This window comes from Lissotriton vulgaris, chromosome 10, assembly GCF_964263255.1.
Source record: "Lissotriton vulgaris chromosome 10, aLisVul1.2, whole genome shotgun sequence".
Taxonomy (NCBI): Eukaryota; Metazoa; Chordata; class Amphibia; order Caudata; family Salamandridae; genus Lissotriton; species Lissotriton vulgaris.
This window is the reverse complement of record NC_141698.1, coordinates 891,968,590-891,995,320: the sequence shown is the minus strand read 5'-3', so window position 1 is coordinate 891,995,320 and position 26,731 is coordinate 891,968,590. Positions and strand designations below refer to the sequence as shown.

At 46.1% G+C, this 26,731-nt stretch overlaps 1 protein-coding gene across 3 annotated transcripts in view; it reads left to right on the top strand.

The window, feature by feature from the left end:
- The window catches only part of PEX1 (peroxisomal biogenesis factor 1), a 793,672-nt gene that overhangs the window by 462,619 nt on the left and 304,322 nt on the right, over nucleotides 1-26,731 (top strand). For all 3 annotated transcript variants that reach the window (XM_086941864.1, XM_086941865.1, XM_086941863.1), the window contains exon 17: nucleotides 19,601-19,665. In XM_086941864.1, the coding sequence (XP_086797990.1) occupies nucleotides 19,601-19,665 (65 nt within the window). The remainder of the gene's footprint in view (nucleotides 1-19,600; nucleotides 19,666-26,731) is intronic.

The following is a 26,731-nucleotide window of genomic DNA, read 5'->3' as shown; positions in this document are numbered from 1 at the left end:
TGTCCTCTGCTGGGAGGCCCTGCGCGCTGGCCTGCCTGTGCCCAGCTCTGCCTTGTGGGAGACAGGCTGAGCACTTTATATTCTTCTTGTTGCCCAAAAAGAAGGAAACCTGGCAGAAGCGATTTCTGCCTGCAAACGGTGTGTGTAGAGCGCTTTGGGAACTCTAGTTGTGAAGCACATGGGAGCATTGCTAATTGCTCCTTTTACTGAGCGCTGCCTTGCAGGAATTTCTGTGTCTCTCTTTCCTGAGGGCGCCAAGAGAGCAGCTCTGCCTACTGCCCTCCACCAGGAGTTGTGACCGGCAAGGGAGGGTGGAGCCTTACAAGCGCGCTGACATCAGGGATGTGTTTCCTCCACCCACCACCTCCCCCCCCACCCACCTCCCCCTCCGTAAGGAAGAGTGCAGTATGCGACCACCCCGGAGACCCAGTTGCCCAGCAGCCACCGCGGAAGCAGCATCAAGGGATCTCTACTGATGAGATCCGACCTTGCCTGTGGGCAGGGCCACGTCCAGGGAGGAGGTTCCACCCCGAGAAGAGTGAAGCTGGGAGACGTCGCTCTGGGCTTCCTGGCTCAACGGGGTCCGACCGGAATCCTTCAGTGGCCTGCCAGCATTTCTTTTTATCTCTGCAGAGGTGATCTGGACTGGCACAGCAACCACGTTACCTGACTGCAGCTGCCCCTCCTTGTGTCTACGGGCGGCCGACGAGTGTGGCTCCAGTTGCTGTGAGGCGGGGGCATTGCCCATTTTAAGTCGGTGCAGAGGAGGGCGAGCAAGAGGTCGGCTTCCCTCCCTAATTGATGCCCGAGACTGGGAAAGGTATCCCGTGAGGGAGAGGACGTTTGGGCCACCGTTGGTCCACTGTTGGACCCCGTCCCTTCATGCAGGTCTGAGGTCCAAAACAAAAATACTAGACCTCCCTTTTAATGGGAAAGCCCTTTTCAGCACGTGGATGAAGCTTTACAAGGAATCAAAATGGATGCGGACACAGCTAAGTTGCTGGGGACTCTTCTGTATAGGAACGTCCCCTTTCAGGACGCCCGAGGAAGAGGCCTTTCATCCTATAGGGGAGGTAACTAGCAATATCGCTACCCCGCTTTCACATCTTCCTCACAGCAATTTCATCCACAGCACTCCCAATACCAACCACTGTCAGCAGCTTACAGTCGACCTGCACCAAGAAGTTGACAGGGCTTCAAAGCAAGGTCAAGACCCATTGCCAATGAGCATGTACAGGCTCCGGCTATTCACCCTTTGTCATCAACCAAGTTAGGAAGCAACATATCTGCTTACCTCCAATGCTGGCATTTTATAACTACAGACCGCTGGGTCCTGAACCTTATTCAATTTGGCCATACTCTAGAATGTCTTCAAACCCCACTCCACTTCAACCCTCTGTTCTAAGGCATCTACTTCTTCTCTTATTAGAGGTCATGATAATGCTACAAAAAGGAGCAATAGAACCAATACCTGCATCACAGCGAGGAAGTGTATTCTTCTCCAGTTTCTTTTTGGTCTGCTAAAAGTTCAAACAATGGCGACCAATTTTAGACCTGAGGAATCTCAACACCCATTTCAAGAAACAGTCCTTCCGCATGGTGACTTTACAGGACATTCTGTTGCTCTTAAATCAGGATTACATGTCAAGCCTCAGACTTCAGGATGCATATTTCCACATCCCCATCCACCCATCCCTCAGGCAGTTCCTACAGTTTACAATAGCCTGGATCATTTACCAGTTCAGATTCCTTCCTTTTAGCCTAAAATCTGCTGGTATCTTCTTTTCTAAGAAAACAAAGGTGCCAAGCATTCCTGTATTTGGATGATAGGCTGGTCAAGGCGCCATCCATTTGCGCAACACAGGTATCTACTGCGGCTTGTACAACACTGTTCAGCAAGCTAGACCTTACCCTAAATCCAGAAAAGTCAGTCTTCCATCCTTCAAACATGATCACATTCCTGGGGCCAACACTCGGCGCGATGCTCAACAAAGCATATCTGTCTCTGGAGAGACAGTTAAAACGAACGTCCTTAGCAGAGCTGATACGAAAAAAATTGCATCTTTCAGTTCTCCTTTACAAATCTCTATCGGGGATGATGGCATCCTTGTTATTCTAGGGTCTAAGGATGTGTCCCCTCCAGGAGGAACTTCACAAGCAGTGGCTATAGGCATCTGGATCCTTTGACGATGTACTCACCATAACTCCAGCCTTTGTCAGTGCTCAATCATGGTGAACACATTGATTATGCTGTCCTACCTGAGCATACCTTCTCCGTTGGTCATAAATACGACGCCTCCCTCAAAGGATGGGGAGTGTGCCTTCAGGACCTGCTAGTCAGTGGCAGGTGGCAAAATCCTCATCTCCTTCTGCATATCAACTTGTTGGAGCTCAAGGCAGTCCATCGTGCCTTAAAGGCTCTCCTTCCAAGAATAAGGAACTCCAAGGTACTCATCCAGATCGACAGTACAACCACGATGCACAACATCAACAAGCAAGGCAGCACAAGATCACGCCTCCACTCTCAAGAGGCGGAGTGCATCGGGGAGTGGGCTAATCGCAACAAAGTGTCCCTACAAGGGGAACATGTACCCAGAAACCAAAACATGATAGCAGACACATCAAGCAGACTAAGGTCTTCTTGTCACGAATGGGAACTGGATCAGGAAACTCAACTGCATCTTTCTCAAGTGGGGAAGAAACTTCTCAACCTATTTACGCCCCCCCATCCGCCTCCCTCAGAGCAAGAATTGCTAGTTTTTCACATGTTGGCATCAACATCAAGGATCTTTGGGGGGGGAGGGTCTTTTTCAGTGGCATGTTCTGGCATCTTTACCTGCGCCTTTACTCCCATTCCGCTCCTCCCAAGAGTCCTCATGAAGATGAAGGCTTAACCGAGTAGAATGATTTTCATAGCCCTGCCCTGGCCACACAAGCACTGGTTCACAGACCTCTTTCTTTTCTTATTGAAACCTCACATTCAGTGGAAACCGATACCATCTCTCTTAACGATGTACCAGGGCCAACTGTTTCATCCGAATCCCAAATCGCTTCATTTATCGGCCTGGCTCCTGAGCACACTGAGTTCGCCCATCTGAACTTATCTTTGGACTGCTGTGGGATACCGATCTCAATTGAATGGAACATCCTCTTGGGAAGCTTTAACCCCTTGGCCGCGATTCTGCGCCTTTTAATAAGTGGACGGGTTCATGACTGCCCCCCACAAGCCCACCGCAGTGCATGACGGACGGGGGCCGTCATCAGCATAGAAGGGGTTGAATCACAAACTGTAGACCCCGTGGGGCCTGCTTGTTCCCAATGAGCAGTTGTTCAACTTTTCTGATTGTATCATGCTTCTTAAATGCAAAAGTTCAAGACTCATTTTCACCCATGAATACCAGGTTCACCCCTATAACATTTAACATTCATCTTAGCCCTCCGGCTCCCCAGCCCCCCCCCCCCCCCGCCCGCTCCTTTCCTTTGCAGCTTGAGGATTCTCATTGATGCTCAGTATTATAAGTTTGATTTGGAATCCGGGTGAGTGGGGATTTACATTCCAAGAACCAATTAACTGTCCAAGGTTAGTATTAGTCTTTGGTACGGTTGCTCTCATTTCTGTATGCTATTACACCTATTAAGTTAATGTTGCAGCTAGTACACTATTATTTATGTTTTTTATTGGCCAGCTTTCTTAAGTAATACTGTATGTTTTTCTGATAAAATGCAAAAACGTTTGCGGTTTTAAAAAAAAGGTTGTTATATTCCTTAGCAACATTGTTCAGTTTCCCTGCCAAACGATGAAATTATCATCTATTTATCATATGAATTTGGAGAGAGATTGTGTGACCATTATTTTGTCTAACATAGCCTCCTCTTCAAGGTACATTCTGAAATATTAGCATACTTGCGAGCCAGCTTATGATCCCATTGAAGTATGAGATGTTTGTAAATAGAATCTATATAGTTCACTGCAGTCGTTGTAAAACAGAATTTAATGCATGAGTTACATTAAAAAAATGATTTATATTCATAATGTCAGATCACTTACGACTTGGCAGAGCAGCAGCCACCACTTAACTTTGCATAAACCTGAAGCACACCCTTCGTAATCCAAAAGTTAATGTTAATCATATTCTTCCTCTTTGTGTGTTCCGTTCCAAATGCGCAGCATTGTGACACGCCCTGTGTGTGTCACGGAAGAGCTGCACAGCCTGCTACACGTTTATGATCAAAATATCCACGTACTCAGAAATATACTCAAAATTCATCCTGTTTATTTTCAAAGTTTGTCCATCTTAATCCGACACGTCAAAGAAACATAGTTTCATGTTTTCACACATTTTAAATTGCACAGGAATTGTCCATCCGGGCCTATTCACAGGCATGTAAACAAACTTAATTCTATGTCAGGACCGGAGGCTTCAGATTATGCTTTTTCCCTTCTACGCTGTTTATTAACAAAACAATCAGCAGCCAAAAAGCATCATTATAAGCCTTATACCTCAGAACAAAGGTTATGCAGGCTATCATAACTTAGAAAAATCGTGAATAAACTACAAGTCCCATGGTCATCATTATAACAGTCTGTAACATTGTCCTTCGTTAGTGTCCGTGACATGTAGATAGGACGTCCCTCCAATGACCACTTCCTCTTTCTTCGCTGCTTCGCAGCCAGTTAAGTGTTTTTTGTTGCTCTCCTCACTGGGTTTCTACTTGTGGGGTTGTTTGCATACTTTGAATTTGTCATTGATTTCCGTTTGTATAAGGGGTTCTTGTTTGTCTTTCAGATTCTCCTTTTGAGCCACGGGAGCATTTACTGCTCTTCACTCGGCTTTCCCGGTGTTTCGCGGCCGCCTCCGGCCGCTAGGGGGAGCCTGTGCGTCTCGTTCGCCTCAGCGCGGCATTCTCGTCAGGGAGACTGCGCTGGGGTGAACGTTCCGTCAGAGACTCCCGCTGCCTCACCGTGACGCTCAGCTCGTCTGAGTCGGTATTGTACCGGGCCTCGGCCTTCCATACGCCCGCTGAGGGTCTGTACAGCGGCCTAGCCGCGTTGCCGCCTACAGGCGCTTTTCTGTACGTTTGGCACCTTTTCCTGCATTTGATTGTTTGCAGTGAGGCAGCAGTGACCCGCTCCCTTTGAGGGTCAGCGCGCTGTGGGTTGGGTGCCCCCCTTGAATTCCTGGTTCCACTGGGCCCAAAAATCCTCGGCAGAGTTCCTCTGTCCCACCTATTTTACACAGGCTACTGCCTGGTGTCCTACTCCTGCGCCTTTTCCCCTCTCACCTTCTCATTAAGAGTGCTTGGGTTGCGCTTGTTAGGGAGATGGACCAAGACGAGTATTATGAGGAGGAGGAATCTCATCAATATTTAAATGATGAGGAGTTTTATTCTGCGGTGGATAGCTCCATTTACAGCTGCGTGCAGGAGATTGTAGGCCCTATGGAAGATCGACTCTCTGCACGCATCATTCAGGAGTGCGAGAGGGTCACTCAAGCACATTTGGGGGCCTCTACCTCCACGCCACTGGGGGAAGGTTCCCCCCCAGACCCTAAGAAGAAGTGTAAGGACGGGGTTGCTGGCACGTCGCAGAGTGTAGACAGGGACGCCTTCGAGCGCCTGCGTGACGCATTTCTAGCAAAGGCGACAGCGACTACCCCTGCGCCTCCACCAGCCTCGGGCCCTTTGGGGTCCTTAGGGACAGCGCCCTCGTCCACAGGAGGGTTTTCCCCGGCAGACACTGACGATGAAGATGGCGATGGGTCGGTGCGTTCCTGGCGACCCTCGGGCTCTGCCGCTGAACTGCCCCAGGATAGTTTGGGCATGCTGGACCCGGATGAAATAATGCATCCGCGGTCAGCTGCTTGGACACCGGGGGAGAAGGTGGCCAAGTTCGTCGCAGGGCGCCTACCCAAGCCCCTCGAGAAGGATGCAAGGAGCTGTCTGCGCGGGGAGTGTCCAAGGCCGACATTGGAGGGCAAAGTGGCCCTTACCCGCGAGCTAGACCCTAAAATGGCCACTTTCTTAGCGAAGTTCGTTAAAGATCCTCACAAGGGCATCGATCGCTCATGGCGCTCCTGTCAGGACAAGCTTCTGGATGCCATTGGTCCTATAACTAAGATCCTGGACATGGCGGAGGAGGCGAAGGTGTCAGGTGCGCCCATTTCCCCAGAGGTCCTGTCAAACTGGGCACAGCGAGTGGTGGTTTTCCTGGGGAACGCCAATTGCGCCCTTCCCACTGAGCGCCGGAGATCCCTCCTAATCAAACTTGACCCCAAACTAGGAGATTTGGCTTCCTCGGAAGCGGAGGCAGTAGCTCAGGGGGGCCTCTTCGGGGACCCCTTTATCAAAGAGTTAGGGAAGTTTGTCTCTACTTTCACTTCCCTAGATAAGGCGCAGTCCAGTATAAAGAGTTTTCCAGCAGCGTTTCTCCAGGGGGGCCGGTCGCGGTGGGGGCCGCGTGACCGGCCGTGGTGGTCAGCAACCCGCCAACAAGAACCAAGGCTCCGGAAGAGGGCAGTTTAATGCCTCATCAAACTCCAATACCTTCTACCCAACCAGAGGTCAGCGCTTCAGAGGGCGCGGTGGTTTCAAGAACGCCAGTGGAAACAATCCAAACGGTGAGTGTACTATCGGCAGACAGTGTCAGTATTGGGGGGAGGCTGGCCCTGTTCCCAGAGGCATGGGCCGGAATAACATCGGACGCTTGGGTCTTACAGACCGTCCGAGGCTTTCACATAGAGTTCTACGATCAACCATATCAAGACAGACCCCCACACCCTATCGTTTTCTCTCAGGCGGATGCGCAACTGGTCGACGAAGAGGTCGCCGACCTGTTGCGCAAAGGGGTCATTTGTCGTTCAACTCGGCATCCGGCCGGGTTTTTGAGTAACTTGTTCCTGGTGGACAAAGTGGATGGAGGAAAGCGCCCGGTTATCAACCTCAAAGAGTTCAACGCGTGGTTGGTTTACCGGCATTTCAAGATGGAAGGGATCCATCTCTTGCGGGATGTGCTCCTCCCGATCGACTGGTTGGTCCGTCTGGACCTCAAGGATGCGTACCTGGTGGTTCCCATCCACCCTCCGCATCATCGTTTCCTTCAATTCCAGTGGATGGGTCAAATTTTCGAGTTTACCGCCCTTCCATTCGGTCTTTCGTCGGCCCCTTGGTGCTTCACCAAGCTTCTCCATCCGGCTGTGGAGCTCTTGCGGAGCCAAGGAATTCGGATGATTGTCTATTTAGACGACATCTTGTTGATGGCGCAGTGCCCCAAACAGTTGACCCTTCAACTCCAGCAGACTGTCTCCTTACTACAGGGGCTGGGATTTGTAATAAACAACGTGAAGTCAGTTCTCTCCCCTACTCAAACCGTAGTGTTCCTCGGCTTTACGGTGGACTCGGTGCAGTGTACCCTGAGCCTTCTTTCCAGGAAGATGGGAAAGATTTGCCACCTTCTACGTCAGACGATCTCGAAATCCAACACATCGCTCCGTCAGATTGCCGGAGTGGTAGGACTGCTTTCCTCATCCATCCAGGCAATCTTTCCGGGCCCCCTTCACTACAGAGCCCTTCAACGCCTCAAGGCGCATCACCTTCGTCGGGGACTTACGTACGATCAGGTGGTTCACCTCTCAATTGAGGTGAAGGAGGAAATGACCTGGTGGTTGACTCATATGGAAGCTTGGAACGGCCGGGCGATCTTCGGACCGGTGCCGGACTTAGTCATAGAGTCAGACGCCAGCAGGGCGGCTGGGGCGCCCGCTCTGGAGAGTTCTCCACAGGTGGCGCCTGGTCGTCCGAGGAGCAGGTGTTGCATATCAACTGCTTTGAACTGTTGGCAGGGTCCTTCGCGGTGCGTTGCTGGACGAAGGATTCGGCCCGCTCCTGCTCCTGCGTCCTACTTCGGATGGACAACATATCCGCGGTCCGCTATGTCAACCACCTGGGCGGCCCTCGTTCCAAAGCCCTGGCGGACTTAGCAAAGGTCTTTTGGGACTACTGCCTGACTCGTCAGATCTCGGTCACAGCGGAGTATTTGCCGGGCCAGCACAACCAAGTGGCGGACTGGCACTCCCGGCACTTGAGGGATTCGAGTCAGTGGAAGCTGGACTCGCAGGTTTTCAGGTGGCTGAACGAGATCTGGGGCCCGTTTTCAGTGGACCTCTTTGCCTCCCGTCTGGACCACCAGCTCCCGCGTTTCTACAGCTGGAGGCAGGACCCTCTCGCGGAGGCCACGGATGCCTTTCTCCAAGATTGGAGTCAGGAAACGTCATTCACCTTACCGCCGTTTTCGATGGTACTAAGGGCGGCGGCCCATCTTCACTGCCAGCGGGCAGATGTGGTGATGGTAACTCCCTGGTGGGGATCTCAAGTATGGTTTCCGGTTCTACTGGAACTTTCTTGGGATTCTCCAATCCTACTCCCCCGGTTTCCGCGTCTTCTTCTCGACGCGGACGGGAAACCTCACCATCTGATCATGCAGAGTTCTCTCCGCCTCATGGCATGGAGGCTTTCAGGCGACGCTAGTCGCTCCCAGGCCTTTCGGGACCGGCTGAAATCTTTCTCTTCAAGGCCTGGGCAGGTAGCACGGCGAAGTGATATCGCTCGGCCTGGAATAAATGGTCCCGCTGGTGTCTTCGACGAGACCTGGATCCCCTGGTCGCAGGCGTCGTTCCAGTTTTGAATTTCTTGGCGGAATCGGCCTCAAAAGGACTGGCCTACCGCACGGTCAACGCAATGCGCTCTGCGATCTCGGCAGGCCACAATCCTGTGGCAGGCGCCCCAATAGGGGAACACCCTTTTGTTTGTAGGCTCCTGAGAGGGATTTGCCTCTCCTTACCGCCAGAACCACGTTACTCGGTTCTTTGGGACGTCAACCTTGTTCTGAATCTTTTCTTGTCTTGGCAAGCAAACGGGTATCTTTCGTTGAAGGAGTTGTCTGCTAAACTGGCTATGCTCTTGTGTCTGGTCTCATGCCGTCGGGTATCTGACGTGCGAGCCTTGGACATCTCGGCGAGGGTTTTTTCACCGGATGGGGTGGTCTTCACGTTGGGGCGCGCACGAAATGTGGGTCAAGGTCAATTTCTTACCCGTGCTTCGTGGACGCTCCCAAACTCTGTGTGGTACAATGCCTGAAGGCTTATGAAGATTTAACCCTAGAACTTCGTCCTCCGGGCGAACAACAGCTGTTGATTGCACTGCGGAAGCCACACAAGGCTGTCTCATCTCCCACCATCGCCAGATGGGTTCAGTGGGTCATGCAGGAAGCAGGTATCGATACGAAGCAGTTTGGTGCCCATTCCGCTAGAGGGGCCAGGCTTCTAAGGCTTTCTCTTTGGGAGCCCGTCTGGAGGACCTGATGCGGGCAGCGGATTGGTCCTCGGATTCCACTTTTAAGCGGTTTTATTTCAAACCAGTGGTGGACATAGCGCATTTGGTGGTAAGTAAGCTTTAAACTAGCATAATCTGAAGCCTCCGGTCCTGACATAGAATCGAAATTTGCCTAGCTTAGTAACGGTAAGTTTCAATTCTATTAAGGACACGGAGGCGAGGATTATCCCTCCCGGCCACCGGTGGAGGCGATCCCCCCGTACTGCAGTAAGTACGCAGGTTTTCCAGGGGTATTTGACAAAATGCGTTGTGATAATACTGGTGTTTTTTCTGCCTGTACTGACTTGTTTGCGTTTACAATCCGCTGATGCTGTGGTATGTTTCTTGTTAGGTAACGATGGTACCAAACGGGACCAGTGAAGTTGAAGCGTGACTCGCGCGGAGAAAGAGGAAGTGGTCATTGGAGGGACGTCCTTTCTACATGTCACGGACACTAACGAAGGACAATGTTACAGACTGTTATAATGATGACCATGGGACTTGTAGTTTATTCACGATTTTTCTAAGTTATGATAGCCTGCATAACCTTTGTTCTGAGGTATAAGGCTTATAATGATGCTTTTTGGCTGCTGATTGTTTTGTTAATAAACAGCGAAGAAGGGAAAAAGCATAATCCTCGCCTCCGTGTCCTTAATAGAATTGAAACTTACCGTTACTAAGCTAGGCAAATTTCGATTCCTCGTCACATTTAACTTCACCCAATGAATTTCGGTCGTATTGACAACCTTCTTCAGGGGTATCTACAATAATTAAAAAATATACGTCAATCCCACATGATTTACATCTAACGAAAAAATGCACCCTATTCCTTTGCCTATTTACCCCATGTTCTAATTCGTGCTCCTCCCCTTCGGAATCAAATAAATAGTTTAAACGAAACTGCCTCACCCTCCCATCCTCCCCACAAAACAAATCTATAACCCCCCGTTGTTACCCACCCGATACATCTCACAGTAATAAAGCGGATTAACTCTCTCGAAACTCGTAATTGAGCCTCCAATATGACAAACTTTCAACCCCACTCCTCTACCTTCCATTTAACAAGTTCCCAGATCTTACCCCAAGCTCCTGTATAGTAACTAAACAATTTCTGATGTTTACCTGTGATAAGCTTGCGGTTTCACTGACAATCTGATCGCCACAGAACTCGAGACGCCATGTTAAACACAATCTCCCTGTGAATAGGCCCGGATGGGCAATTCCTGTGTAATTTTGATGTGTTTTATCTAGGAACCCGAATCAATATTGCTATTTTATGCCCTTGTACGGCTATAATTATTAATATCCCTATAATGGCATAAGAATCAGATCCATATTTCAGTAAATCGCCCTTGCAGTCCAAGGCACGGCAAAAGCTACTTCCTTGGATTCCTAGAAAGCACACCGAGTTCTTCCGACACACCAAACCTCCAGCAACCTGGGAAATCCCCACTTGCTTTGTTTTGATTTGTAATAGAACTCCTGCAAGCACTGTAAGAACGGCCAGTTCTTAGTGACATCCTTATTGACGTCTTATGTCCAAACCTTACGTCAAACTCGGCACCTTTCAGGTATAAAAATGCCAACGTTGCCTTAAGCAAACACACGGTGGTGGTTTTGGAGCAGAGCAGCTAATCTACTTGCCGAGAGCCCAGCAGATGTGAAGAGCCCACGGACGCTGCCCCTCCTCTTTGACGCGCTGAGAAAGACGCTGTCTTTTCTCCTGCCGAGAAAATCCAGCTCCGGCGTTTCCAGCCTACCCTTGCGGGTGACTGGGATATCGAGTCCTGAGAGAGAGATACCAGACCTCCTACATTCTATTCCCAAGGTACAGTGCTGACTAAACCCTTAGAGAGAATTATTGAATCAGATTCTTGGCAAAACCTACTTAACTTAAACTGCTACTTACTTACTCCTTCCCACGTATTAGGCTTAGGTCAGGTACACCGGGGTAGGCGTATTTTAGAAGCACCAGTTGAGCACGTTAGCCAATGTATATATGTGTATATATATTTTATCCATTTTAAAGTGTTTTATGGCTAAGAAACCATATCAATGCTTTTACAGTATTATTTCATAATACTCCTTTTACTGTACGTACTTTACTTTATATTAAGTATTGTAATTGTGGCAATTCATTTCTCTTGCATGAGAAGGAAGACTGCTCAATAAATAATTCCTTTTATTGAAAACGCCCGTCTTTCTCTTCTCTGCACTCTGGTGAAACTAAGAACGCACATATGACTGAGTGAAATAGCTGTCTATTGTTTTCACACAACTCTAGAGATTTACTCTTATTCCGAGGGAGCAAAGTTGTCATGTTTATGCGTTTGTCAGAAGCTGAATCCCTTCTTGTCTGAGCCAGGGAAGCTGATCCCTTCCTATTCATTCAAGAAAGTTTCCAGTGACCTCTGAGCTAGCTGGTGCAAACCTAAATTCAGTCTAACATAGTCAGTAGAGACCTAGAAGACCTCAGTCCTACGTCTACACTGCTGTTTGTTATCCAATGTGCAGGGCCTATAGGGAAAATAGGAACTACACTACAATTTAAAATGCGTGCAAACATGACGTGTCAGATTAAGCTGGACAAACTTTGAAAATAAACAGGATGAATTTTGAGTACATTTCTGAGTACTTGGATATTTTCATCACAAACGTGTAGCAGGCTGTGCAACTCTTCCGTGACACACACAGGTCGTGTCACAATTCTGAGAGCAGCAGCCCCGCCATAAACCAGCTGAGCTCCCACCCCACCAAATCAACTGTTCCTCTGCCTCTTTTAAAAATGGCAGAATCCCAAGATTTTAAATGTAAAGCCTCATCTGGCTCCTCCATGAGAATCCTTTAATCAAAGATTGTTCTTTCAACTATAGAGAGAACCTACTTTAAACCAGTAATTGGAAATGTTCATCGTTCGCCTTTCTTCTGTTGATTAACACGGGAAATCCTGGAGAATCTTCCTCCATTAGATGCAGAACCTTTCACACCATTTGTTCACATGGTTAATCGAAGTGGAGTCTCAATGGAGCGGCTATTGGGGCTCGATCCTGCCTATTATTGTAGTGCATTATGAGTGTCAGACTGAACATAGGTCAGCCTCTCAGATGTCATCATGTCATGGTCAGGCAGCCAGGTGCTTTTCATGTGCTGATGTGCATGTGCCCCCTCTCCCTCCAATCCAAGGTTTGCCAGATTGAAGATCTCTCAGCCCTGAGGGCAGTGACATCAGCCCAACTAACCCTGTGAAGATCCTTCCCCTGATGCTCCATGGCAGTGTCACTGATGGTCAGCCTGGGTGCTTTAGGTTTAAGCGCTGGAGTGCCCAGGGATGACTGTTAATCAGTGAAGCCTCAGATGACCTTATCTCAACTCATCACATCGTGAAGTGGGATCAGTAAGTCTCACTGATCCCGCCTTTTGATGAGTTAGGAAATGACTGTCTTTGGCTCACACTTGACAAGGGTAACCAATGAGTGGAGGCGAAGGGATCATCCGGTTCCTGCTGCTTGTCTGAAACCTTCTGCTCTGCCTCGGGCAGTCATGCTTCGCTGTCCAGAGGCTCCCATCTTCCAGCACTGCTGCCTTGTTTGTGGATATTCTGTCACCACTGCAGTAAGTGGTTCTTTCAATATTTGGTGTACGTATGTGAAATGCATGTGTGAGTATTTGCATTCATATGATTCGTGAACAGATGAGTGGGAGTATGTATTTGTATGTGCTTGTGACTGGGCAGATGCGTTCTTGTGGATGGGTGAATATTGGTGAGTAGCAAAAAAGAAGAAAATAGCCTGGTCTAGATGACTGTAGGTGTGCCGTGTTGAGTCTAGAACCCGGAATCCATTAGTAGCACTAGAGTGATAGCACTGGGCAGGAGAAAATTCCCATCAGCCCACCCGTCTGGTGGAGAATCGTCACTTGGGAGATGTATCATCAATCCGGATCTCAACCAATGCACCTATTGATTGTGCAGAGATGGATTATGTGATGTAAACTCAAACCACAGTGCTTCACTGGTGATGCTAATGGGGTGCAGTGCAAGTGGAAAATTAATCTGTGAATAAAGTGAGGATAAAATTGACTCCTAGGACCAAAAATAAGTTTGACTGAGGAGGCCCCGCTTGGTGTAGAGGTACCGATGGACAGAGCGGGGCCTCCTTCTTCCCGAGTGGGTGCCGGGTGAGGTGAGGCATTCTCCCACACAACGCTGGGAGACAAAACAAGATTTGGAGCACCACCAGCATACATCTGGGCTCAGAGGAGCTGGTAGGATTTATCCAATGTATAGTGTACATAGTCACTTTTTTGTTTTTGCAGTCGCATTTTTCACTTGGTCCTGACGAAAGCTTGGATCAAAGAGTCCATCTAGCTGAAACATGTCGACCTTCACCAACTCTGCCTTCATATATTTATTATATAAAACTATCTTTGGCATTTTAATTTTGACCTTAGTACCATACCTATTAAACTTATTTTTGGTCCTAGGAGCCAATTTTATCCTCACTTTATTCACAGATTAATTTTCCACTTGCACTGCACCCCATTAGCATCACCAGTGAAGCACTGTGGTTTGAGTTTACATCACATAATCCATCTCTGCACAATCAATAGGTGCATTGGTTGAGATCCGGATTGATGATACATCTCCCAAGTGACGATTCTCCACCAGACGGGTGGGCTGATGGGAATTTTCTCCTGCCCAGTGCTATCACTCTAGTGCTACTATTGGATTCCGGGTTCTAGACTCAACACGGCACACCTACAGTCATCTAGACCAGGCTATTTTCTTCTTTTTTGCTAGTTGTAGTTAGGGCACAAATAGCTCTGGTCGGTAAACATGCCCTATTGACCCTCCCTACATTTTCTTTACAGAATATTGGTGAGTGTCTGTAAGCATGTATGGGTTTCTGATTTGATGCAAGAGCCCCTGATGTCCCACAACATTAAAAGTTAAGCAGCCACCACTGTTTAAATGATTATACAATTACAGAAGGCTTGTGTTGCGATTAAAAATACATTCATGCAATAACTAGGTTCCAGAATTTTCAAAAAACAACCATTGACCCCTTCACCGATTACAAATCTATATATTGAAGGATTATGGCATGGCAGCAGTTTAGTTTAAAGTGTTGATCTCTGCTTTTTCAATTTGGAGACAAATTAAGCGTCACCTAGGGCTTCCTCAAATAAATCGGTATACCCCTTTTAATTCCGCTGGCCTTCTCCCCATTGTTTTTCGAGATGTAACAACCAGGAACTGGCATCAGCTAGGTATTATGAGTTTAGGGGATAATTTTCAAGATTTTCAACCTCTCTCTTTTATTGAGATACAATGTAAATATGGGGTGCAAAAGAAGGATGTTTTAAAGTTTTTACAAATTCGTAGTTATCTTGGGTCACTCGGGCAATATAACTCTCGGTTTATGAAAATTCCTTTGATAGAGGGGATGGGAAAAGGAATGTCCATTGGTTTCTTTTATGTAAATTTAATACAGACATTGCCAGAAGACCTAGACCAATGTCAGGACAAATGGAGAACTAATCTCAATTCGGGGACAATTGATCTCCATTCCTCTCTCACTTTGGCGAATAGCAGGCTGGTGACCCTGTGGCAGGGGGTCCACGCCTGTAGCTTGAGGAAGCTGCAGCACGAACATTATAGGAAGAGACGCTGATTTTAACTAGCGCTCCGCTGCACAAAGCGCAGAGGCTCGCTTTTAATCTTCGGACATTTTTGGTTCTTATTCTCCCCGGATTCCTGGACGCTTACCTGCTCACTCCTCCTGAGTGCACCGGCAGCCGGCTGAGCGCTGATCGCATCGGCGGGCTCTCAGCGGCCGGCGGTGCCATCTTGGGCTGGGTTGCTCGGGTGAGGCGAGGCCAGTGTCATCATCGCCACACCCCCCGAGTTCCGCCCCTACTTAAACGGTCCATTATGTGTCAGCGCAGCGGGCGCGACGAAGGCGCGCCGGAGTTGCGCCTGAGTTAAGCCCGTCTGCGCCCGTCCGCGGCCGACCGGGACCTGGGCCCACCCCCCCTGGCCTATTTGTGAAGTACTCATCTTCGGAACTTCTAAGCCTGCGTCCTCATACACCCCACGGTTCTTGCCAGTACTCACTATCTCCACATATATTGACACGCATTCAACGGCTAGGACTCTCTTCCCCCCCCCCTCCCCAGTGAACGACGCTCAGCCTGTTTTACCATCTACTTCTGAGCTTCGACCTGCACCCACTGTAACGCACAGCTTGCGCTGTTACTACCTCTACACCCGGTCCTTGGTTAAAAACCAAGTTGATATTTTTCTATTCCTGAAGGAGGCAAAACCTGACATCCTTTTACTTGCTGAAACTTGGTTAACCCCTCACTCCCTTCCCGATATTCTTGCAGCACTTCCCTCAGAATATTATATTTTGACAGCCAATCGCACATCCGGGAAGGCGGGAGGTGGCGTAGCAGCTATTATCCTGAAATCCCTCCATTTTAGGGAATTACCCTCTCTGACCCTTCCGGACACCGAGAACCTGGTGATCAAGCTTGACACTGAAAGTGGGGCCCTCATCCTGGTGCTGATATACCGCCCTCCCCAATACATGGCCAAGTATCCATCTCTTCTGGCTGAGCAGTTGGCCTCATACGTAGTCAGCTACTCTAAAACCATCCTAATTGGGGATCTAAACTACTGGTTCGACAGCATAGACACAGACACCCAAGCTGCTGAACTAAAAGACCTGCTCACAGATCTTAATTTAACCCAGCACATTCACTCACCTACCCACCATAAAGGTCACAGTCTTGACCAAATCTGGACGCACAACTTATCACTACCTAACCCTGTTATTAGTCCATGCATATGGTCGGATCATTTCGTTATTCATTTCACATTAGAAATACCAGGGAATGTCAAGTCCAGACCATGCATGGGCAAAGAATTCCGTAAATGGAAATCTATGGACCTTCCGGGATTCATTGATGTTCTAAGTAAATCTGTACCTTTGCCGCACGATGACCTGGACACTGGTGAGAGAGCGCTGTCAAACTGGCTACGCCACGCAGCTGACCTCTCAGCCCCCCTGGTACTGGTCTCTAGCATTAGAGGGAATGATGCCCACAAATGGTTTACCCAAGAACTGAAAAATCTTAAATTAGGGGTACGACAAAAGGAACGGAAATGGAGACAAAATTACTCCCCTCAAGACAGAAAAGTGTATTGCGCTGCTAGGAAGGAGTTCCAAAAAATCCTGCACCAACACAAAACCAATTACTTTTCCCAAAAAATGTTAACCTCTTCCAATAAAACTAAAGATGTATTTAATATAGTTAATGAGCTCTGCGACGAAGATAGGACAGCTCCCTCAATAGCTCCCACCCAGAAGTTGTGTGACTCTCTGAATGAATACTTCAGAGAGAAAATTGTAACTATAAAACGCAACATTGCAAGTTCTCCTATATCATCTCCTTTGGATGATATTTTTAATAATCCCGTTACATTAGATGCCTTCCCTGCCATAGACTCTAAAACATTTTCTGCTCTCCTGGCACGTGTCAAGTCTGGCTCACCCGACGACATCTGCCCACCCTACATCTTCACAGAAATAGGGCACTCCATCCCTCCGGGGATCCTTCCTCTGCTTAATGACTCACTTGATCAGGGAAAGGTACCTGTAGGGTTTAAACACGCTCTACTCATTCCCTTGATTAAAAAACCTGGCCTGGACCCTCATGATCCATCAAATTATTGTCCGATATCCTTGTTGCCTTTCCTTTCAAAGATCCTGGAGGCACATGCTGCTAGCTGTCTCTCTAGCTTCGTTGAAACCACTGGATATCTAGAACCCAATCAAGCTGGGTTTCGACCGGGGCATTCTACCGAGATGGTGACATTGGCGGTCCAGAATGTACCTGGATGCAACGCGGACAAGGACATTCAGCAAGCACTAGTACTTCTTGACCTGTCGGCCGCGTTCGACACGGTCGACAACACCATCTTGTTCGACCGTGTCGAACAGGCGGGCCTTAGAGGCTCGGCCTTGAGATGGCTGAAGTCATTTATCTCGGATCGCACCCAGGCAGTGAGATTAGGAACCTTTACAGCCCCTAAAATTAAAAATGAATGCGAAGTCCCTCAGGGATCGTCCCTGTCCCCACTTTTATTTAATTTGTATTTACGACCCCTGTTGTTTTCATTAAGAAAGTTTAGAGCTTTAATTTAACTATGCAGATGATTTGCAACTGATCTTCCGTCTGGACTCCCCTGGTGCTGCCACCGAATTTCGGGAGGCCATGGTCCACATTCAGAGATGGATGAGCCTAAATCACCTGAAACTCAACCCAGGCAAAACTGAATTGATTTTGCCTGGGAAGAGTGAACTGTACTGGGGGCCACATTTTTGGCCTCCAGAAATGGGAAATCCTCCAGCCAAGTCCCAAACAGTAAAAAGCCTAGGGGTCACTTTTAATGAAGACCTTTCGCTTAAAAGTCAGGTAGGGACTGTGGTATCTTCAAGTTTCTTTCAACTTCGTAAGATCAAGAAGATTGCCCACCTATTAACTCACCCTGCTCTGATCCAAGTTATCATCGCCCTTGTGCTGTCCCGCCTGGACTATTCCAACAGCTTGTATTTGGGTCTTCCAGCTGGGCAGCTCAAGAGACTTCAACTGGTTCAGAACCAAGCGGCCAGGCTGATTTGTAAGATTCCCAAATGGCAGTCCATCAGGCCGGGTCTGGCCAGTCTCCACTGGTTGCCAGTAGTGCAGAGAGCAACATTTAAAGCTGGATGCATTATCTTTAGGGCTCTACAAGGTAAGGGCCCTGGATTTATTAGCAGCCTGCTTGTTAGTTACACCCCCTCTCGTGCTCTTCGCTCAGGTCAAAAGAACTTGTTAGTGGTGCCTCGTATTAGGAAACAATGCCAGAGAGGCGGTTCTTTTCACTTCTTGGCCTCCTCCCTGTGGAACTCTCTGCCACTGACACTGAGACTTCATGAAGACCTGCTGGCTTTCAGACAAGCTTTCAAAACTTGGCTTTTTAGGCAAGCCTACCCATAGTTAATTTCTGCCTCTCTCTGTTATACGTTATGTCTCTGCAAATCTTCCAACAGCGCCATGAAGCCTACGGGCGTACGTGCGCTTAATAAATTTAATTTAACACAAGTGTTGATTTCCGGTAGGATGCGGGCACAACACTATATGGTTTTGTATGATTTATATTACTCTCCTAAGAACATTTCCAAATGGTGTATGGGTGCCGGAGCTAGGTAGTAGATGCGCATTCTACACTGCAGATGTGCAGCATATGTTTTTCTTATGCCCTAAGCTATCAGTTCTTTTAATGTCTATTAAACCGGTTTTTAATAGAGATATTTGGTTCACCAACATACATTTCAGCAGATTTAGTGATGTTGGGTATTGATTCTAAGGTCCTAAACTGATCGAAGACACGTGTTGCTTTTCTCTTTATTTGTATGGCAGTCCTACGCGCCTGTATTACCAAGGATTTGATATCTCCAGATCCGCTGTTATTTTCATCCTGGAGGGCACAGTTGTTATCAATGTATAATATTGAAGTTTCTATACTCAAAACCAAGAATACTCGTAAGAGGATAAGATGGTTAAAAATATGGACGCCCATAACTGATTGTATTTAATGTATGGTAGAATTGTTTTTTTCTTTGCTTGCATATGTTGACAAGAATGATAAATTGTATATATATATATATTATTTTTTTTAGTTTTAGATTCATGTAAATCTTCCTGGATGTTACTTATTATTTGGTTTCCTGTTCAAATTGCATTCCTATGTTTGCTGTCTCTTTGTTTATTGTTTTTGGTCTCTGTTCGTCCTCTGTTCCTTGCATTAAAAAAAATGTATTAAAAAAAAAATACATTCATGTATTATTGTGGGGCTGATTTTGCATGCCAAAATTATTTTAATAGTTTCGTCTTGTCTAAAATGGTCTTTGTTGTTGCTTTTAATGTATCTTTTTGCAGGTCCTGTCTTTGAGAGACAGCATGTGAAAAGCCGTAATCATTACAAGCTATGACATATAAAAAAGTCTTCCAATGACAGGAATTCAGAGATCCAATGACAACTGCAATTCATGTAGCTGTTTCCATTATATTTTGTTTTGTCTGTTGTTCTGTAGGTATCAGTCTTTTTGTGATATGAAACCTTTCAGAAGTGATTTTTTCATAAAATAATAAAATAAGCTTATCTTCATTGTTAATCATTTCACAGGGCCCTGAGCTGCTCAGCAAATATATTGGAGCGAGTGAGCAAGCTATTCGGGATGTCTTTACAAGGTTTGTAATAGTCTAAACTTTTTCATCATATTTACTGTGCAAAATCATGAAATACTAATGCTAATCTTGTAACTTATTTAAGGTGATTCTCTGGAATTGAAAAGTCTAACTTATATGTTTGTAATGCTGTACTGTAAATATGTACATTATGTGACCACTTCAACTGGCTACCCTTTTACAAGATGAAAAAGTATTGAATTATTTTTGACATGCTATTATCGTATCGGCATGTTTTGGAGAATACTGCGTTCAGTAGGCTCCAGTGCCTTCTCCAGGACCGTGGCAATAAGGTCAGAAAAAGTTATTTGAATTACAGTAAAAAGGATGTACTTGCTTGCATGTAGCACTACTAAATGGATTGGAAATGAAGGTTTCATCCTCCTGAACTTGACCACCATCGTAGTCACTCTCAAAGCGGGTTTTCCCCTGACCAATGCCCATTGTATCACCCAATTTCCTTTATAAATGCTGTGATCAAGATCTATGCCAAGGTCCTGGCCCACAGACTTCTTATAGTGGTAACCTTGCTTGTTCAATCAGGACAATGTGGCTTTATCATCCACTGAAGTACCCAACACTGCATTCATGGGGTACATATTTCACTGGTGCAACACTATAAGGTTAAGGATCGCTTTGCATGCACACTCATGGATTTTTAAAAAACATTTGACTTCCTTGATTGATCTTTCCTATTCTAAGTACTCCTTATGGTATTTAGGCTCCAAATTATGGCCTTTGCGCAAGTGCTATACGTTCACCCCCAAGCACATGTGAAATCAAATGGCATCCTCTCATCCCTGTGCCTCATGTTATTGAGAAACCAGGCAGGGGTTCTTTCACTGCTCCTCTTTTCTCTAGCGATACAGCCCCATGATAAAGCCCCTGGGCTATGGGGTTGTTGCGATGCTTAGGTATGGAGATTCCAATGGAATGACTTAGAGGACCGAATGGCCCTCTATACGGATGACATAGTCCTTTTTATGTATAGCCATCACTGTACAGGTTCCCAGCTCATTCAAATACTGGAACTCTGTGGTGAGTGTTGGTCAACTGCTCAAAGTCACTGCTGATCCTGCTCAAAGGTAATAGGGAGACAGATGACTGGCAATCCCATCTTCCTGTCTGCACGCTCAGCTTCCCGTACCTGGGAATGCACAGCGGAGCCAGGGCTCAACTGGAGTCTGTCTCAACCTACTTTAGCCTCTCCCCCATAGCAATCTGTTCAGTCACTATACACCATAAGTCGTTCAGAATATGACCGACCCAAACTTGTTTATTAATTGTTTTTGTTCTGTAGTTCAGACTTTGATTTTTCTGCTATTGCAACAAATCATCCATTATCATTTGAACAGACATAAAACAAAAGCGGTGTGCCACAAAGCACTGAATACTGTAGGACTCTAATGTAGTCCATAACTGCATGTCCTAAATAACTACATACTATAACACCATCTTGACATCTTACAATGACATTCTTTGTTTGTAAACATATTTTGTTTACTTTAATTTGCGTCATTAGCATTTTTAACATCTCTATTATTACACATTACATTAAAACAACTCCCCCCTCCCTCTCCCTCACTGCAGGTCATCCAATTATCTTGGTTTAGCTAAGCTGTCACTCCTCCTGTTGTTTATTGTGTAGTTATGCATCTTTCGGAGATTACTCCCCGGTCCTGTACTAATCTAAGTTTCCTGGCATCCTAAGGAATTGCTTCCCTGGGTTCTTCTTCTAATGCTCCTTCTTGGTCATGTCTCATGGGGCTCCCCTGTCGTGAAGGCAGTATTGGGGTGGTGGAACCAGATCCCTGGTCATTAAGTCTCATCTCTTCCACCAGTGCCTCCCACCCCCAAGCTCTCTCCATTTTACCCAGGCCCTGTCTTGCGTTCCTGAGCAAGATTCTGCCCTTGCAGCCCACCCATTTCTCTAGTTCCTGTTTCTATCTAATTGTACTGGGGCCGTTCGGTGCTTTCCACCTGCTAGTGATTTTGCACTTGGCTAAAATGAAAGCCAAGTCCTGAAAATTATCAGGGACCTTTGTTTGTGCTGTATGAAGGAACAAGCCGGGCAGGCAGTGCACTGGTGCGCATGTCACTACTCGGCCAGTTATTCGGGCTGTTTCGGTCGTCACCTCTTGCCAGTAGTGAGTCAGGGCCTGGCAATTCCACATCATATGAATGAAGCTCGCTCCCTCCTCCGTACATCTCGGGCACTCCACATTGTCTCTATGGAAAAATCGGTTAATTCGATTCGGAGTGATGTATGCCCAGTGCAGTATATAGAAACTAATCAGGCCAAATTGTGCGTTTCTGGAAGCCCTAGGTGTCCTCTGCAGTACATTCTTCCAGTCCTTATCTTCAAGGGACCTTCTTAAGTCTTCTGTGCAATTGTTCCTTAGCGTGTCCAGTGGCCTAGCAGAGTCCCTACATATTGCTCTATACCGGCAGGTGACTGCTTTTATGGTGCCCTCAGCTATTCCTATCTACTCACATATGGCATGTCGTGCTGGCTCAAGAGTGCCCGTTCCCCAGTGTCGGCGCATGGCTCCCGTAATCGCCCTTTGGAGCAAAAACTGGCCCTGTGGAATGTCCCAATCTATGCTATATTCTTCAAAATGAATCCATTGCCCATCCCTTTAAAGGTCCCCAACTTTCGTGACCCTTGCGTGCTCCCATTTTTCCAGGACCCTCCATGTGGTAGTGCCCTGTGCGTTATCAGCTGCAGTTCCGGTGAGTATGGGTGTCTAGTCGGAGTCCTCTGGAGGCATCTTTTCCAGCACCGCTGTATCACCTTATGTTCATATGTATGAATGTACATTGCTTTGCGGTTCTCAATAGGGTGTAGATTAATACATCTCACTCGGGGGGTGAAAGGGGATACCCTCCCATCCGGTGTCATTCTCCCTGCTATCCATTGCGTGAGTCTCTGTAATTGCCCTGCCAAGTAGTATGCCTCAAACTCCCGGACTGCTAGTCCCCCCTCCGCCGATGGTCTTTTTAGTGTTATCGGGGCCACCCTCCATCTTTCAGTCCGCCTAAAGCCATGACCCTAGCTCTCTGAACCTTGCGCTGGGTATCCACACATGCAATGTGGTAGAAAAGTACTATATTCTAGGGAGGGTCACTATTTTTAGAAAGGAGATCCTTCCCGCTACAAGTTGTCCTTTAATGGCCTCAATGCTCCTCCTATGTTTGCTTCCAGTATATCCAGGGGCGAGTGGAAGATCTTCACCCCCCAGGTATCTAAAACATCGGGGATCTTACAATGACATTCAAAGGAGGATTATTTTCACGACTGCCTCAAGTTGTAGGACGGCATACAATACCCTGTAAAGATATACTCTCTGATATTGCAACAGAATGTTGCTTTAGCGATGGGAACCTCCATCTTGTTACACTCTTTGTCCTGTTAAATGCATCTATAGGGATCTTGTGCTAGGGTACTGGCTTCACTATGGAATAGAAGGAGTACATGAATTCACAATTGGAGAAACCTAAGCATGTGGTCATTGCAAAGAATGAATGGGAAAACAGCATATGAGGAGGAGGAAACCAAATAATCATGTAGTTGTCTGAGAGAAGTCATCTAAATTTGACCCAATCAGTGTTTGTACCGTATCTTCCTTGATTCAATGGCATTACATGTAGGAAATTGCGACCAGTAGGATTTTCTGGCATTTTCAGGTTGAAGACAGCCAGGCTATGTGAACGGACTTAAAATCCAACATTGTAAGACATTTTTATCAGGAATGATTTTAACTAAGTTCTTCCCAGCTGATCTTCGGTCCTTCTCTCTCCGTAAACTATGCCTGCTCAAGACCATAAACAAACAGTCTAATATAGACATCCCTTTGCGGTAATGAAATTTGTGGCCTTGGATCATAAGAAATATAATGACCTGCAGATTTGTTCAAAGTTACTAGCTTACCAAACCCATGAACTGTGCCCCTATTTCTCACACGTCTTCCCTATCACACTGTTAAGTGATGCGTCTCATTACACGATAACCACTCCTTAGTAGTCATTAATCAGGACATGGAAAAATAAGTCTGCACCTTTCCAGCAATACACCCTACATGGTGTACGGTGCTACTCTATGTGGGCTGCAGAAGCACTTGCCTCTGCTGCCCACACAGGGATAGTAAGCAGTATATAAATGTTACAAGCCATTACAATACTTTTGAAACAAGATATGTTTGATTATATTAGCTTGTGAGCAGACCGCATTATTAAAGTTGCAGTTGGTGTGTTTCCGTTGCCTTCAAAGTGCCATAAAAAATTTACTTTATTTTCGGTACTTGTCTTTTTGGAAGTCTCACAGTGTCCACGAGGGGACTGACAAGTTACAAGAGGAAATGCCCCATATGTTTTGTTTGATGTACTCAAGTGGTATGTTCAAAAACAGTAAAAAACAGTCCTTTTGTTTGATTGAACCTCTCTTGTAAGCTCGCAACTCTACCTTTCAAGCGTTACCCCATTGGTGAAGTTTTGGTTTGAGGCTAGCACTGTGTGTCACACAGCCCTCCTCATGGGAACACTTTTTGGGTGTCCAAACATGTTCTCTAAGTAGGTTTTCTTGAATTTGTAAAAAGAAGCTTTAAAATTGTAATGCTGGGCTTTGCGTGAACCTATGAGCGTTCAAAATTGTTGGCTGGGAAATTCTCCACATGTAAACAGTTAAATTGTTTTCTTTTGTACTAATGATTTCATTTGAGGTGAATGCCACATTTATTAGGCAAATAAGGACTGATTTAGCATTTCTTCAGCAAATATTTTTACCAGAGGGGTCTGATGCCGAATAAATGCATGTGAAATCCAGTTGAGGTATATGTTTGCTTCTTTAGGAGTGAAGGTTGTGGCAGTTGATGTCCCACTAACTTGTAGAAACTGTTTTTTTTTAATTTGAGTGCTTAATCAAAACCACTTCTACACACGGGCCTTGAAATATCTCCTTGCCCTTTCTTAGTGACTACAACTATTTGTTGATGTTGAGGGCTTTCACCATTTTACTCGATCCACATGGTCTGTAAATTACTACTCAGTGTCCCTTTGAATTTGCGTAAATGTTGCAGGCCCGGCACCTATGAAAGCAAGTAGTCCATTACAAGCTTCTGAACTCTTTGCTTGTATTTGTTTTCTATATGTTAAAAAGAAATCAAATCACTCCTTGGATCTAAGCTTAGAAATGTCATGTTTCAAAGCTGTTATTAATGTAGAATTTTGGTAAACCTTTCGTTTACATAGTCACTACTTGTTTTGCTCATAACAATTTACATTTTATGATATGCTTGACTGACTTTCCCCTATTCTATCTATGAAAGGTTGTGAGAACTGAGGAGCAGTAAGTCACATATCTGCTCAGTGGCCCCATGTCAAGTACTTAAATCACTAACACTGAGATATTGAATCTCACACTTCTAAAGAAAAGAGGTAAAGAACAAGTTACTGAAGACTGTGAGCTTGTGGATAAAAAGTCTGAGTTGACTCAAAGTATCACACAACTAGGGCAACTTAGCCGCACCGGATTCACCTTTCACAATCCTCTCTAGAAAGCAAGAAGATATGAAGCAGAGCTGGTCACCTATCAGGGTGAACCTAGGAAGGCTGGCAGGACTGGGGCATAGTCAGGCACATGATAGAATCTCTTGTAAATGGTTACTGGGGGTGGGTAGCAACAGCCCCCTTGACAGATTTGTTTTTGAGAAGCAGGCAGGACTGATTCAGACTCAGTCATATGTAAGTGAAAGATTGGTTGAACTTGCCACAGTGAGTAAAAAATCAGGACCACCTCTGAAAGACCAGCTGGGGAACAATCCATTGTATATCTGTCTTATATCACTAAGGGTGCTAGAGTTACTTCGAGTCGGCCTTGAGCTCTCATATGTTTGACTGACTCCACCTCCTCACTACTGCATCACATTAAAAAAAAACGAAACCTAAAACAGATATAATTTTAGAGCTCACATTCACTTCAATGTTTTTGGGGTTCTCTTGGCGGATAACAGATGTTTGTTACCCAACTCAATAGTACTCCTTTTATTAACTTTGGAAGAATGAAATGCTGATTGGACTTGCTGGTGCTATAACTTGCGGCCGCTGGGGGTCAACACAGGTCTATGCAGCAGGTGCATTTGTCCTGTGAGCTAATCTATACCTAAAATGACTCCTATTTTACGAAAAACAAGTTTGAGTGGAGACTATTAAGGTTAGTAACTTTATTTGGTTACTTGACCTGTGAGCCTAGTGGCAATTTGTTTAGTTTTCAGGTCCTGATACAGTTCATTATGAAGGTAATTGGTACAGCTTGTTAGAGCTGTGTTGTGTTCTCCACTGATGTTGTACTGATTCTTGTGTGATGTATGTGTGAAATGTTTTTTGTCACGACACACTAGGAATTCCAATTTTGGATTATAACTTCTATCTTCCAGAATATTGAGCATATGCTTTGTGCCTTTTTATGTATACTAGCATGTCAAGCTCTGCCTTTGGCTATAAAGAGTCAGCAGATATGGAGAACTGTCCAAGAATGTAGCTAGTCCATGAAGAAATTGGCCTGCCTTTGGAAAATCTTTGGTGTTTTTGAGTGACTTTTTGTTAATATGGAAAATAGTGGGTTTTGGGCTCTCCTCCATGAGGAAATGTGCCTCCTTGGCAGGCACTGAAAACCATGATCATGATCAAAAGGCAAATGGCGTCAGTGAAAAAAAAGTCATAATTATGTCAATTGCTCAGGAGCCGCTCTACTTCATTCCTGTACAATGTGACAGTGTCAGAACGCTTATATCTTGATTATATTGCATTATCCTTGTTTTATGTGGATCAATTGCACAGCCGCTTGTGTTTCTGAAATAACCAATAATGGGAAATCTAAAGTCTTTAGGTGGTTGATTATGACCTGTTCCCAACATCAAAGTGGAATGATGTGGGATAAAGGATAGAATCAGATTAGATCTAGTTGCTGGGGCATTAACATACAAGACTGTAAGTGGTGGTTATCAGTCGGGGTTACATAACTTAGCTCTTTACTAAGAACAGCAATTTCACCCCCTGGTGGGTGTGTAGACCG